The sequence below is a fragment of the Amblyomma mixtum genome, chromosome 6 (genome assembly GCF_055824585.1).
Source record: "Amblyomma mixtum isolate Tamu chromosome 6, ASM5582458v1, whole genome shotgun sequence".
Taxonomy (NCBI): Eukaryota; Metazoa; Arthropoda; class Arachnida; order Ixodida; family Ixodidae; genus Amblyomma; species Amblyomma mixtum.
The window spans coordinates 100,150,030-100,165,629 of NC_143017.1; the positions used below are offsets into that span (position 1 = coordinate 100,150,030).

At 47.3% G+C, this 15,600-nt stretch overlaps 1 protein-coding gene across 1 annotated transcript; it reads left to right on the forward strand.

Moving 5' to 3' along the window:
* The first annotated feature begins 6,382 nt into the window (after positions 1–6,382).
* LOC149339850 (uncharacterized) lies at positions 6,383–7,402 on the forward strand. The gene has a single exon (XM_089548506.1). The coding sequence runs from the start codon at positions 6,511–6,513 to the stop codon at positions 6,871–6,873; it is 363 nt and encodes a 120-aa protein (XP_089404632.1). The 5' UTR covers positions 6,383–6,510; the 3' UTR covers positions 6,874–7,402.
* The last annotated feature ends 8,198 nt before the right edge of the window (positions 7,403–15,600 follow it).

Sequence of the window (15,600 nt, forward strand, 5' to 3'; positions counted from 1 at the left end):
GAGCTTCTATAAGTTGTTCCGCGTAACCCTCCCGGAGCCCCATGTGTCGTTATATAAAGCGTCTGACCTTGTAGATGTCGCGGAGACATGTTTCTGTGGTTGCTGTGACAGTCGATTGATATGATTAGCGTAATTACATTCGTACCCGATACGTGGACACGCCGGGGATCCGCGATCTTCAGCGACGATGTAGATGACAGCATTGGGTTGTCTTTGGTAATCTTTCACGGGAGGGCGTAATTCCGGATTGTGGGCAGCGGAAGTAAGTCCTATAGTGACCAAATTCAATTTGACTACGATGATGCTTTGTGATGCGTCGTCGGCCCCACCCGATGAGCCGTGAGTGAACACCATAGGAAGTGTGTCTGGGGTGGGGTAGAGCTGCTCTGAAAGTGCAGCCCTGGGGAGCGTCGTGTGTAAAGGAGGTTAGGGACGCCATGACGGGCTAGGAGAGGCAGGGCCACAGAAAGCGCGGTAATGCAGGCATGAACCACAGAGGAGCGGGGTTAACCAGTGGAGCTGTTCTGGGGCGTTCTGAAACCGTGGAGAGCATGGTCCTCACCAGGCTTGGACGTAAGAGTGTACTTCCACACAGAGAAAATTGGCTTCGGGTCTGGGATTTCACTCAGGATATTTTGTGGCTCTCGGAACTCACCTTTCTTAAAACATATATGAAGGTCAACAGACACTAAAATTGTGGAAAGGATAGGCAATGATCTTTGAGGTGAAAAATAGTAACAATTATAATTTACCATTGACCAAAATAAAAAACAATGACAAATTTTGCTACGCTTCGCCTGCTTTCAGTTGCCTTCTTATTTCCCTGTCCTATTCTGCTAAATGCCTTCTTACTGATTTCTTTTGCCCTGTCACCCAGGCCGCATTTGAAACGTGTGACGGGTGCTACTCAGCGGGACGCGGAGAACCACGACACTCCGTAGCCTCTGCGGCAGGTCACTCGGGCAGCTCAATTTTCTCTGCGAGCGAAGCACGCAGACCAACATGAAAGTAAAGCACGCTGCACCTTGTTGCTGCCGTTCACACTAACTCCATCTTGGGGGCTTCCCCTAAAATATGTCGACTTAACTCTTACCCTGAGGTAGTCCGTCCCAGGTCACGGCAGCTGGGGCGAAGAATTCCCCGCATTCACTCACAAGACAGGTGAAAATACCCAGCTTAGCGAGCATAAACTGCTGACTGGGTAACAACCCCAATAGCGGGGCATGAGAAGAGGAGATTATGGCCGCTAAGAGACCAGAGGGAAGGAAGATAAAATAAAGGTGCTCGATATGCTGCGTCACGATTGGGAATTGGCACGCAGCATCAGAATAAACACCGTTTGAGATTCCCAGAACACGTACGTACGGAGGCGGTGTGTTGACGTGCTTGCCATAGAATGTTGTCACTTGTTGTTTAAATTGCTGTCACGTTTAAGCTATGCAGCAAGTCGGCGTTCTGGAATTAGCATTGCAGGGTGGTTACATGGATACAGGGGCATTTTGCGGCCGGCACCTTAGCTTGTTTCTTCCTCAGGCCCAGAAATGGCTCGTAAACAGGGTGCGTTTACCGGATTCGACCGATGGGATCCTGAAATAAGGACTCTAAGTACGGAGTTCGTGGTCAGTTCAGTGCATATTTCAACAGCAGCAACATCCTGCATCCTACTGCCCTGTGCCATTTTATCAGCCACTCGGCAACACTGGCAGAACAAAGGCCTCAACTGAGACGGGCATAATACCTGACAATCATGGGATTCCAGAACGTCGACCAGCGCCAGCAGTGCTACAGCAGGTGTTTATTTTGGGCATGGTACAGTTCATTGCACTTTCCATCGCCCATTAAAAAAAAGCAGAATAAATCAGCAGCTGCAGCATCTTCTTGCCGTTGTCGCTGAAGCCAATGTTACTGAAGCCACAGCGTTTAATGGCAGCTGTGAGCCGGTCTACGCATTTCATTTTATCTAGGGGACGAGGGCACAAGGCCATCGCTGCTCGCGAATGCACGCGAATGCATGCTAGTGACGCAGTTCAGGCCGCTATGCACGAGGTCCAACTCACCGCTGCGGCCGGCTCAGAAAATGAGCAGGCTAAACTGCAGTTCAGGCAAAGAGCGGATGGTCAGAGCTTGGCTCTCCATCACGAATATAGCTTTGTAAATGGCCTTACGGGGAGACTAAATGTGCCATTTTGTTGCTATTAAGGAGAGACCCATAAAAGCAAAAAGCAGTAGAAGGAAAGACGAGAAGGTGGAGGCCACAGAACGACCTCGGTGCTCGAATTTGCACCCGGCGTGTTTTCTTCAAAGAAATAAGATGGCAGATAAAAGTGAATGATGAAAAGAATTGCAGAAATAATAACAAAGAAAAGGCTGGTTCAGATGCTGTGTAACTGGAGGTAAAGCTCACTCTCTGTGTCGCTCTTTCACGGAATGAGATCGCCAGCAGCTCATTGCGACTAAAGCGCCACATACGAAGCAAGGAAGGGCTTGCCGCAGCGGCTGCGGATGGGCTACGATTCTCGGTATCTTACTTATTACTCCATTTTTGTTCGTATCTCTTTTTTTTCACACTCTAGCTGAAAAGCGCTTAACAAGTGGCTTTGTTCAGCACCAGTGCAGTTGGTACTCGCCCAAAGCACCAGGTGAATGAAACGGACAAGAATGGTTACATAAATATGTTTTAAGGCGAAAGCCTTTAATGGCTCATGCTCGCGGTGTCCGTCCGTGCGCTGGAATTGCGCCAACTGTGGCCTCTCCTCCGCGAAGCGGCGCAACCTCCGCCGTAATTTTCTTTCCTGAAATTTATTTTCTTCATTACGGCCCGTCTTTCTGTTTCTTCTTTCACTCTCACTTCCTCACTTCCTCTACAAACGGATGACGGGCGTCCACCGAGATATGCGAGACAGTTACTGCGGAATTTCCTAACCTCAAATACAATTTTGATTTTCTTCACTATGGCCCCTCTTTGTCTTTCTTCTTTCACTCCCACTTCCTCCCTTCCTGTACGGTGGTGCGGTTCGGCTGTCCACCGCGACGGTTGCTAGGCAACGGCTCATACGGCCGCATCAACAGCACAACAGCGCGATTCAGGCGTCCACTGACCCAGGGAGCCAGTTTGCGCACTTCCTTTCCTTAAAATGTTCGGAGTGTAAAACGTCAATGCCAACGCCAATGAACACAATGTACGCCGAACGGGCAACGGCGACGGCGACGCCGCGAAACGGGCGCCAAGGAGCTGCGCTCAAAACACTAATAAAAAAAGCGACCGCAGTCGCCAAGGACAATAAAAACCTCACACGCGGGAAGCCCGCCACGAGCCAAGCGGTTCTGGGAAGCGGCAGTGGGTTAACCACAAGGCTTTCACCAAGCACACTTTAGAATTTCCAAGTTGTCTTCTTCTCATAATCCAGAATCTTCCTGCAGTGGAAATTTGCGCATCCATAAAAACTGCGACAACAAAAGGTGCCCACTAACGGCCAGGAAACCCGCGGGTAAATCCTACGCCCAATCAAAATGGCGCCACGTCCTGCTGATGTACGGATCAAAAAGAGCCAATTCCACCCGTGAGAGTTTTTTTTATCAACTTGAGCCTCATAGGTAGTACAGTTTCGAGGTTTGTTTCATTTATTCCTTCCCCAGGGCTACTTTCTCATCATCGACTGCGTATGATATGAAAAGATCGACGGAAGATCTCAGCCCAGAAGACGGTGATAACGATGGGATCATTAGCCCCGTCACCGATAAACTAAGTATGGGGCTTCTGTAGCTGTGAAATTCAAAGTGTATAGTTCGGCTAGTTGGCAGTGGCTGTTTAATTAATTAATACAAGAGAAATGGCCGGGGAAGACAGGAAACGACAATACTAGCCGCTTTACTATTGTTTTGCGTTCTGTACGCGTCCAACACTTCGCTACTACGCATGACCTTAGCATTCTACAATCAAGTAAGATATATTATAGATCCCATACATTCTAGCTAGTTTGCTTTTACGCTGCCGGAGTGAGGACACTTGAAAAAGATTTTTTTCTGGTCAGTGTTCGTGAGAGAAGCCTGCAATTCGCATTTACTTGCTGGTGTTGAATCAGAGCAGTGCCCCTGACTGCGCACAATAGATGTGTTGTTTCTCTGCAGAATAGACAGCATAATCTTTCTAAGCATTATTTGCATAAACAAAGCTTAAAAAAACCGTGGGAAAAGTTTTCGGAACAAAAATGGCTGCCATCTAGTTTCACATCGAAAAGAGTCAGATCAAAGTCTTATGTGGTGATACCGACTCAGTTATTTCCAGAATTTTTTAATACATCGCGGTATAGAGTTGCTCTGACACGTAAATCACGTCATAGCACAAGAAAGCACAAGCATAGCACAAGCACGTAAAGCACAAGAAATAGAGATTTGTGGGAAATCCTAAGGTTCTCGAACATTTTATAAATATCAAGCCGTGTCACATAACCTCCCATTTGTACTAAACAAAAATACACGTACTCTAGGATTGAGTAGAATGGGTTTGAGGCCTGTTTTCTTGTAATTGCCATGTTCCGGTAATAGTTTTGTTTTGTTACACGTTATTATATTTTCGTTCTTTCTGTTCTTGTACTTTATTTCTACTAATTGATTGTACAATGCTGTTGCCACGTTCTTGAAATTTGTTTTCTGACATATGTTGTTTCACTTATGCTGTTTACTTGCTATAATTCCAGTGCTTTGCATAAAATGCTTAATGATTGTGGCAAATTAGAGGTAACATGTCTGTTTTAAATATATTATGATGTTACTGATACTGCTATGTGACGGTCTTCTTGGGCTTAGTGAAGCTGCATGAGTGGCTTTTAGCCAAGAAAACCCTCCAGGCACTTTCTGGAAAATAAACATCGAATTGAATTGAATTGAATTTAACCTCTTGGGTAGAGCTACCGTTTGTGCGGGTACCAAACTTTCGCGTTTTTTTTCGGTTAGCGTTGTGACGGAGATGGCTCGTTCGAAAAAAAAAATAAATGAAGAGGACACTTTAGCTCCACCTAAGGGCAAGACGCGATAGCGTAGTTGGTTAGGTTTTCCATTTTGAGCAGTTTGACACCTTTCAACGTATTTTTTTTCAATTGTTTAAATTAATTAATTGATTAATTAAACGTCCTAATGTTTCCTAATCAGCATCATGAAGCATTGAATTTTCATTCTGAGCATTTCGGCACCTTAATTTGAGCACCCCTTTTCTATTTTTTTTAGTTTTTCATTTTCTTAAGTAATCAATTAATTACAATGATTTCATTAACTGGTAATCGCCCAGCACACACCAATCACTCATCAATAACTAGAACTTCAAATTACCATGATACAATTTTTTTTACGCAGCCTCCCAACATTTCGGACACGTTGTGCCGGCTACTAATACGCCGATGGCTTTTAGAGCGAACGAGCTGTATACGCTATCGCGCAACAAACGATCTTCGGCGAATGGACCCGCACATGACCTCCGGGCGCAGCAGGAAAAAGTTTGCACCACGAGGTAATTGTCATCACTGAAGAGAGACAGAGTGTAGAAAGGAAGTGAAGCACATCGAATGGTGGCACAGAGCGGCTGCTTGTCGTTTTGCTGCTATGTCACTGGAAAAATAGGAAAAAAAAAACAATGAACGGGATGAGCTTTTTATCCCATTTGAACAGCTTTCCCCACTTGTACGCTAAGTCTGCGCAATCAGAGAAGAGTTGCGCCACAATTATGCGGACCCAGAGGACAGCCAGTACATTATTTCGTGACGGAATATTGCTTCGCCTGTCCACTGTCGAATCTGAGTCACGTACGACTGCTTCCACCAACACTTTCGTTTTTTGTTTTAAGCAGGTCATGCCTCGTACCGTCCGGCGCATCATTTGTAACGCCTGAGGCGCAACCTGAAAGAACTACGACGTATGCTTTTCCGGCGCACCGCTGCCTCCCTGCTTTCGACGAATGTCGTCACGCAGCCAGGCGTGGTAGCGGCTAAGCAGGCGAGCCTGTTCGCGGAAATTGGCCGCTCCAACAATATTCCCGCGCCCGGGAGCTACGAGGAGAAAGAAAACAAGTAGAGAAAGAAAAGCAGCTATCTAGGCTCGGGCAGGCGCATCTTGCCGTTGCAGCTCCGCAAGAAAATTTTCCTTCGTAGTCGCAGCCGCCGCAGGGGCGGCTGCGTGATTCAAGGTCGCCCTTCGGCTTGTGCAATACTCTTCATCGGCAAGAACGGTGATTCCCGGCAAAGTTGGCACCCTATCATTAGTCCGGCCCGCTTTATCGCCGGCTAACTTGGGGCGCTACGCCAATGACGTCAGCGGCACTGGTCGCCACCTCTCCCCCTTGAACACTTTCACTTCGGCCTCCTCACTTTCCGCAAGGCCGGTTTATAGTTTTGCGTCGACCAGTTTCTGGCTCAGACGAGTGGACTCAGACGAGTGGACGCTCCGCACACTTCTGTCAGCCGGACAGAACATCGACCGTCTGCTGCTTAGTGCTCACCAGCTACGACCTCCACTTCGGAAATGTATTCGTTCGGCATGCGCGCCTTCGCAATGAGCATCTTGGTCTTCGTCCTCACTGTGGGCGTCGTATGGGCGGCTCCGGCACCGCAGGAGGCCGGCACACCTGGAGTGAGAACGCTGTCGGATCCGTTGGACCTGGGCATCAACATCCCGCAGATCTTCGACCTGAAGCTGCTCACGGGGCGGAGTGGCACCGACCTCGGCATCAACATCCCGGCCATCCTGAACCTGCACCTAGATCGGACCCGTGGTCGGCCCCGTGGACTGCTGCTTGACCTGTTCGGCGCCTCCGGCAGGCCCCGCGGTCGTTCGATCTTCCGGCCGTCGGAAGCCGAAAACTTGGTGCCCGACAAGAACGCCTAGGACTGAGCACAAAGGCACGGTCCAAAGAACGAACTGTAATTGTGGCTTTTATTAGGAAGTGCAGAATGAAGCGTATCTGTGATTATTTCTACGACTTGGGTGGTTTTTAACAGCTGTTATTCCTTGCAGCGGAATTCAAAGACTGCAAGTTAAGGCGTGCGATGAGAGCTTAGCGTGTCGTGGTGCCAAATTTTCAAGGTTGATAAACAAATAGAGGAGCGTGGAAAAAAACAACTGTCGCATGTTCGGAACGGCGCCTCATTTGGCATGTCGGTTCGGACGAAAGCTCAAAGAAATGCAGAAGTGGAAGAATACTTTAGCCGATCCATGGGCAACAAGCCGAGACTATTTCGTATCAGCTTCGGTGAGTGTCCCTTCCAGTGCGTGATATATGCGATAGAGAAAGAAGAAACTTAATTTTTAAGAAAGATGGCTGCCTTTATCGACAAGTGTTCTCCTGAGAATTTTGTTGTGTGTAACCTTCTCTCAAGCATGCTTTAGTAAATGTATGACTAAACAGTGGGTTTTATTTCCTGTCTTGTCGCGTTATTTTGCAGCGTGCCGTGCGGCAGAATAAAACCGCTCATGCTATGCACGCGCTTGCACTGCACTAGACGAATATGCACTGCAAAAGCAAACCGGAATCCTTAGTGGCTCTCCAATTAGGCATGTAACTGACAATGAAGAGCTTAATGTTTTTTTCTCATCATTGTGCAGCGGAATTGAGTAATCAAACTCATACGTAATTTGGCTGCTGTTCCTTTTGTAGATACAAGCCTCTGTGCTACAATAAGGCGAGGGAAAAGAAAATCAAGTCCCGGCAGTACTGTAGAACCACGAGTTTATATTCTTTACGTCAGGAGAGCATCCTCAGCTTCCCACTGACTTTTCCTCGTAGTGTTTGCACAAACCATTGGAATGGTAGCTTAGTTGCATGGTGCTAACGGGACTTTCATAACTTAAGAACACTGACATTCATGGGAACTCTTGTTAGGTTTGCTCGCGTTCACTATACCTTGTCCGCTTATATTTGTATCTCACAGAAGACACACGAATAAGGGGTAGCGTTTAAGAAAGCAAGACAGAGGGCTTGAGGAGGCATTCTCCACTGTACCACGTGAGCCTTCAGTCGCCAATTCGACGTTGATGGTGATAGAATGGGTCGTATCATCGAACAGGCGATGCGTAACGTTGAGCGCCTTGCGATATCGGTTTCAGTGAGAAGCCTGTGTAAAGCGTTGTTGCTGTCCGATAGACTCGCTGCCTGCACTTGGCCACGGAGAGTGAGAACGCATCTTCTGCGCTGCCTGTGGAATTGAAGTCACCAGGGCAGAGAGTTCGGCGGTCATGTCTCGATTAATTGCGTCCCTCATGTATGTGGTGTTGAAGGCCAGCCCCATGTATTGATGCGATGGCGCCGAAGAGCCTGTGGGCTCACCAGCTCAAGCAGGGATGCCACCTGGACCAGCGCTCAGCAGTGATAGTAGGCCATATGGGAGTTACCCACGCTCGCTACAAGGTAGAAAACGCAGTGAAGAACTGGACGTCTACCACCCGCACCGAGTGCACTGACGTGTTCAGACGCTCCCGAAGGCCGTCTTCCCAGATGGTAAGCTAATGGCGTCCTCCGCTGAGTTGAGTTGAGTTGCTGTAAGCTACAGGTGGGGTTAGCCTTGCGGTTTCTGCCGCCAATTGCTCCACCGCAGCAAAACCTACAATAACTAAATCACATAATCCGGCACCGAAATGACAAACAGAAATAATAACCACTCCTGCTGTCACCATGTGGAGACTAGGTCCGTGTCCAGTAAGTACTTCAAAAGAAGACGTGAAGCCTCCTTTCTACAGAATTGGTTTCCGCGCGGGAAAAGCAATGTCCTGAAGGGAGCTGTGAGGGAGTCCTGTCTTCTTGAGAGAACCGAATAACACGCACCTTTCCGTATTGTAAAGAGTGCAGCACATTAAGTAATGTCCTATATCACCGCACACGTCACACGTTGAACATGATGGAGACGACGCCAGGCCCGTCTTTTACATCCAAGCATGAGTACGAGCACAGCCCGTGCGTATGTGATATAGTAAAGTTGCTTGGAATATTTGGAGACCCTTGGTCACACGTGGCTTGTTGGGTGAGCCCCACAAAGAAGTAAAGTGACTCAACACTATCCCTCTGAAGAGTCTCTTGTCATCTTCAGGAACTTTTCTCGAAGGGTCCCAGACAGCGCTGCCCGCCATCTCGTTGCCAATGACAACTACATGCGAGGGCACCCATTTGAAGACTATACAAAAGCTTCTGCTGCTCAGATTATGCAACAAGCGTAGAGAGCTAAGACACAAAGCATCAGAAGGGAACCCACGCTCTAACCTTTGAAGGGCAGATTTTGGATGCGAAAGGATAACAACAAGTTGAGCCGTACATGACACTAGCTTCTTGAGAGCCGCCTGAATGGCAACGCTTTCTGCCGCTGTGGAGGACACGACTGCAGTAAAGCGAACAGACCAGGTACACTTCAAAGAGGGGACGTGAAAAGCAGCAGCACTAGCTCCTTTGGCCTTGTCCACAGAGCCATCAGTAAAAATTTAAAGATTACGAGCATATTCGAACTCAATGTGTTCCAATACGAGTAATCGTGTCGCCACCAAAGGAGAACTCCGCTTAGCGCGAAGATGAGGAATTGTCACCGAACAGACGAGGCTTGCAAATGAGCAAAGTGGTTCCAACCTCTTGCTCCGACCTCGAACGTCGAGACCCAGTGAACAAAGGGTATTAAGTGCCATGTACACTCGAGAGTCAGATAGCTTTCGAAGGCGCTGTAGAATGGCTCGCGCGGATACCGTGTGTTTGAGGCAGCCGAGTTGCACTAATAAGCTGTTTGATTACAGCTTTTAGCCCAGGTGACCCACCAGTCTTTCTGGTAAATAAATCTCAAGTTCAAGTTCAAGTTCAACCTTTGGGACGCGAGAAGGCTAAGAGGTTTCGATAGATACACATAAAGAACTGCATAATAAGGAGCAGTCTGTGGAATCCCAAGAGTTCTTTCGATGCCCTTTATATGCAAAATTTCAAGACGTTCAAGCTGTGATACCGATGGGGAAATTAAAGGGAGCTGATATATTATGCGACTCGTCACCAGTGTTTCGAGGAGCCTGGTCACTGAGGAAGGGTGATTTCCCCATTGCTCACTTGCGATTGTACGGAGCACATTAATACGCGAAGATGATAATGCTACAGTCGAGTCCACAGCCCATCGCCACTGTAGACGGTAGTCAATAATAACGCCCAAAAAGTGCATGTGAATGTATTGGTGAATGCGAGAGTTATCGAGGTCTATGTCAATAACTCTTGCATTCATCAATCTTCTGAGGCAGTCACCGCCTGCATGCTCTGGTTATGAAGGGTCATCGAGTTCGACAGCAGTTCGGCATGACTGTGCCTTAAAGTTTCAGGAGTTGTTCGTATTGAACGTGTTCGCTGCCATTTTGAAAAGACTGCACCATTAGGCAGAAGCAGTCCTCTTACTGGCTTTACGCACCACTTTGTCGACCTAGCATGTGGATTCTTCCAAGCAGCGTTTCATCGTATTATTCTTCGAAAGTAATGGTGAGGAAGCCGGCCCTGGTCCATGCCGAACTTCACGATGGGACTCCAGCTCCACTGTGCAGTTAGAGAAAATACAATGCGAAGCAGGCGGCACACGCTGGTTAGCTCCGGCCAGTGGATCCCTCGCTTCAACAGCATACATTTTAGAGCATTAAGTTCGCTGACCATTATGGTGGCTACCGCGTTGCATGACTGGATGAACTGCGCCGCCATTAAGAGCCACTGCCCTTTACGAGGCACTGTCGTTTTGAAAATCCGTGAAGCTATTATCTGCAGAAAGCTGATCAGACAAAAAGGGTTTATTTGTACGCTATGGTCCCTCTCGTTCACAATACACAGAGTTGACGGAAGAGTCAACAGCAAAGAAATAATCCGACGTTCTTACGAGACAGTGACGCGATTGCTACCACTTTATCTTTTAAGGCCGGTATGCCGTTAGCAGGTGCACTGACGGAATCTCTGGGGATTGTTCTGCCACTGTCAACGACGCCGACGACGCAGAATTTTCTACGACACGAGCTGATTAACGCTGTCGCTTAAAAGATGCACAATGGACACCCTGTAAACAGGGCAGAGCCTTGAAATGGAGACATCTGAAACTGACAGAAATGGTAGAAGTATTCATTACTGAGCGTAGAATTTTTGTTTGTGTGTGCTCTATCTCGGCATCTTCCTTTCAAAAATCTGAAAATAAAGCTTTTCTTTGACAGGCTCATAATTCGTGACTAGAGAGGTTAAAAGCACTCTTGATCTAACACTTAATGCTACTGGTTAGGTAATCATTCGTACGACCGCTCATACTGATGCCCTCCACTACGGCGTCTCTCATAGCCTCAGTTGCTTTGGGACGTTAAACCCCATAAACCAACCAACCAACGAACCAAAAGGCAACGGCGGGGTCATGCGCTGCGCATGAGGCTGACGCTACAACCCTTCTCAAAGGAAAATAAAAATCGCCGCCAGCCATGCAATCCTTTATACGGTGGCCGCACAAGGCCAGCGACTGATGCGGTTGAAAGGAAAGTTAAGTGTACAGACTTGTGCGAATTGATGGTTGCTAGGTTTGTTCTGACCAAATAGACTTCTTTCTGCCATGACTGGGGCCACCGGTCCTGACACTCTGCTGTTACGTGCCACCAATTTCAGGCATGTTGATCGTGATTTTGTTGACGCCAGTGGTATACTATTTCTCTTACGAGCATCTGTTCAAAACTAATGGAACATATTATTTATTCTCACATCGTTAAATTTTTAGTTTCGCTCAAGTTTTTTCATCCTAACCAACACGGCTTTCTAAAAGGACTTTCCTGTGACACCCAACTAGCCCTTTTTGTTAATGATCTTAGCTCTCATCTTGACCTAAACATTCCTGTTGACACGCTCTTCCTGGACTTTGAAAAAGCTTTTGATAAGGTACCCCACAAAAGATTACTACTAAAACTTTCACGTCTTAACCTTACCCCCTTGGTGTTAAAATGGCTACAAAATTTTTTGACCAACAGAGAGCAATTTGTCTACGCCAACAAATCATCGTCACCTCTTTCCCCCGTTACTTCAGGTGTACCACAAGGCACAGTGCTTGGACCCTTGCTTTTTCTAATCTACATTAACGATCTTCCCTCTAACGTCAACTCGAACATCCGATTATTTGCCGACGACTGTGTAATCTACCGCCCTATTACCAGCAGAACTGACTCTGACACCCTCCAAACTGATCTAACCCAAATCGAAACTTGGTGCAAGCATTGGCTAATGTCCCTTAATATTACTAAAACATGCATGCTTTCTTTTCATCGCAGGCAATCCCATACTCCCTCAAAATATGTTCTTCTCGGTTCTGAAGTATCATCTGTTCTTTCCTGTAAGTATCTTGGCATCACCTTAACTCATACCCTAACATGGTCTTCGCATATCACGAACATCGCTAATGACGCTAACCGCACCCTTGGCTTCCTACGTCGAAATCTTCGTTTTACTACCCCTTCTATCAAATTATTAGCTTATAAAACATTCGTCCGACCTAAACTAGAATTCGCGTCAGCAGTATGGGATCCTCATCAATCTAACCTTTCTATAATCCTTGAAAAAGTTCAAAACCGCGCTATCCGTTTTATTTATTGTGACTACTCTTACTATACTAGCGTGTCCTCTTTAAAATCCAGAGCATCCTTGCCTAACCTTGAAACTAGAAGAAAAATATCTCGACTATGCCTATTCCACAAGTTCTATCATTCACCTTTAGGATCATCTATCATATCAACAGCTCATCGTCCTTCTAGCCGCAACAACCACATCAAGACCGTATACCCACCCGCTGCAAGAACAACATCTCATTTCCGTTCTTTTTTTGTCATATCATCTCGGGACTGGAACGATCTGCCGCCGGAAGCCGTACTCATCGTCAACTGCATCGACTTCAAGAAAAAGATTGAGGCCATCCTTATGTAATCAGTAATCTTTATGTATCCTGTAATCTTTATGTATCCTGATCTTTATGTACTCTGTAATCTTTATATAATCTGCATGTAATCCGCCCATCCCTCATGTAATGCCCCACAACCGGGGCCTTTGAGGTAATAAATAAATAAATAAATAAATAAATAAATAAATAAATAAATAAATAAATAAATCTATTTTATCGCTGTTAACGATTTGCGAAAGATTGCAAAGCATTACAAACCAAAAAACCACCGGCCCTCAGTAGCCTGAAGATGCGGAGCAACTGACATAGGCGGAGGAGAAATCTGTCCCGCCATGCACACCGCCATGGACCCAGTGTGACCGTTTTTGTCACACGGGGATACCTGTGTCATGACGTATGCCGACATGTTACGTCAGGGCTCCTAGTCCACAGAAGACGATATAGTCTCAGTGCACATCATGGACATTTCGGATGTTGTGGACGCTTCCGGAGGGCAAAACACTGAGGTTCGACGTGAAGCAATGACCATTAATAACTAACAAGACATCAAGCCGTCACGTACTGAATCGCCCGACCCTAAGCCTCCGGACTCTGGCCGGGTTCAACATGGCGCACCTGATCTTGAGCTGGCTAAACAGCCGCATTCTACTGCACAAGTATCTCAAGACCTGCTGCCACCGGAGGCTGCCGAGGAGCCAGCGGATGCGCGCCCAGACTGCTCTTCTTCGATGCTGCGTCGCTGGGGTGAAGTGCGCCGCGTCTGGAGTCAGCCACCGGCGTCTGCAAAGAGCTGCTGGTCGACCTTCGAGCTGCGAGTGATGTGGTGCTCCCGACATCATGGGTGGAAGCCTCTGAAACCCCATTGGACTCTATGGACAGCAGCGTGCCTCTCAAGCGTCCCGCGGATGAGGAGCTCGGTATCAGGGGCGGAGGTCAACGGAAGGCTGGCTGTAAAAAGAGGGCAATGACAGCCCAAAAGGCCCCCGATTCGCCGGCGGCGCCTCCCGCCTCGGCGGGTGGAGTTTAATAATGTACGTCCAAAAAATGGTGGGGGTCACAGCTTTTGAGGTCGCTGCTCCTAACGTTAGACGCTTGCGGAATCGACGATGGCAGTACCATTTAAAGCACCCATTTGAAAGCCGTGGCGTGAATTTAGCGGCAATTCAGGAAACTAAGCTGGCTACGGATGAGGATACAGAAACAGCTCTTGAGATGTTTGTTGTAAACATTAGGCTTCGTAGAACGACGGTTTTCCCTGCGTCGAACCCCAAGACAAATTCCCCGCTTGTGCGGAAACATTCGGACTTATATTCCACCGTCTGTGCCCTTCGAGGGGGGCACCCCCCGTCCCCCTGCGCCACGCAAGCCGCCTCTCCCTGGAAAGCATCGCTTAACGCCGGAGCCCTCGAGTGAAGAGAGGAGAGGTGTCTGGCGGCGGATACCGTGGGAGCGACAAGACAACCAGGAAGGCGTCAGTCCTAAAACGAACCTTGTAATCATCGAATTTTTTTGTAAGCTCTCTTTTTATTGTGAAAGCAATACTTACTTGCACTTTCACGCCTTTGCCGTGCCGCGGCCGTGACCACCATCGACCTTCATTTGACCTCGATTGCATTAGATTGGATTAGAGTAGATTGGATTGGACTGGATAGGACTGGACGGGACTGGATTGGATTGGATTAGATTACATTAAATTACATTACATTAGGTTAGATTATATTACATTGGATTGGATTGGATTGGAGTGGATTGAATTGAATTGGATTGGAATGGAATGTATTGGATTGGATTGGATTGTATAACCGATGCATCACCACAAGTCTAACCACAAGAACCACCACCAGCTACACTACCAGCTGTACCATGGCGAAGGTACGGATATTGCTTTCGCAATTACCGGGTTTAACCAAGCTAAGCCACAGCGATTTTTTCTTTTATCCAGTATTAAATTCAGTTGCCCTTTGTTCACCTGTTGCTTATTCTTCGACGAACGTCAGCGTATCCAAGACAATCTTTGTACCACGATATAATATTATTGTCAACAATTCTAAAGGCTTGTCTGGAGGGTGGATGCTTTTTTTGAGAAATACTCTGGATACGCCTGACCTGTCGTATTGCACTGATGATGAGGGGCGCCTCATATGTTGTGACCTCGCGGTTTCAGGTCGGCAGTGGCGAATTATTTGTGTGTATGCGCCTGTACAGCCGCCAGATAGAAAAGTGTTTTTCGTGTCATGGACAAACCTCCTGCGCACGGATCGGGAAATTTTACTGCTCGGAGATTTTAACTGTGTATGTAACAATGAGGATCGATCAGTATATCACGGTCGTTATGACCGCAGTTCTGCAGTGCCTACCGACTTAGTTTGTGAGCATAACCTTGTTGGCACTGGGCGACTAAAAAGTGATAGTATACATTTCGCGCATTTTAAGTTTTCTTCGAATGCTCGACTTGACGGGATTTACGTTTTTCTTGGCACATTATTTGCTGTACATAGATATTGGGTGAGGCAAAAATTTTTAGCGATCACTGCATGGTGTTTGTACAGATAGGAATGTATACTCGGCGCCTTCTCCAACCGCGGTGCGAGCTAGGGGCGCTAAATAATTCACTCCTCTCAGATGAAATTTTTCAGCTCGCTGTAGCTGGTTGCTTCAAAGATACGTGGGCACGTGCAGATCTCTCAGTCTTTCAAAAGTAGGT

Bases quoted from the DNA above. Each gene is read 5' to 3' on its own strand.
- LOC149339850 (XM_089548506.1), top strand. From the start codon at position 6,511: ATGTATTCGTTCGGCATGCGCGCCTTCGCAATGAGCATCTTGGTCTTC.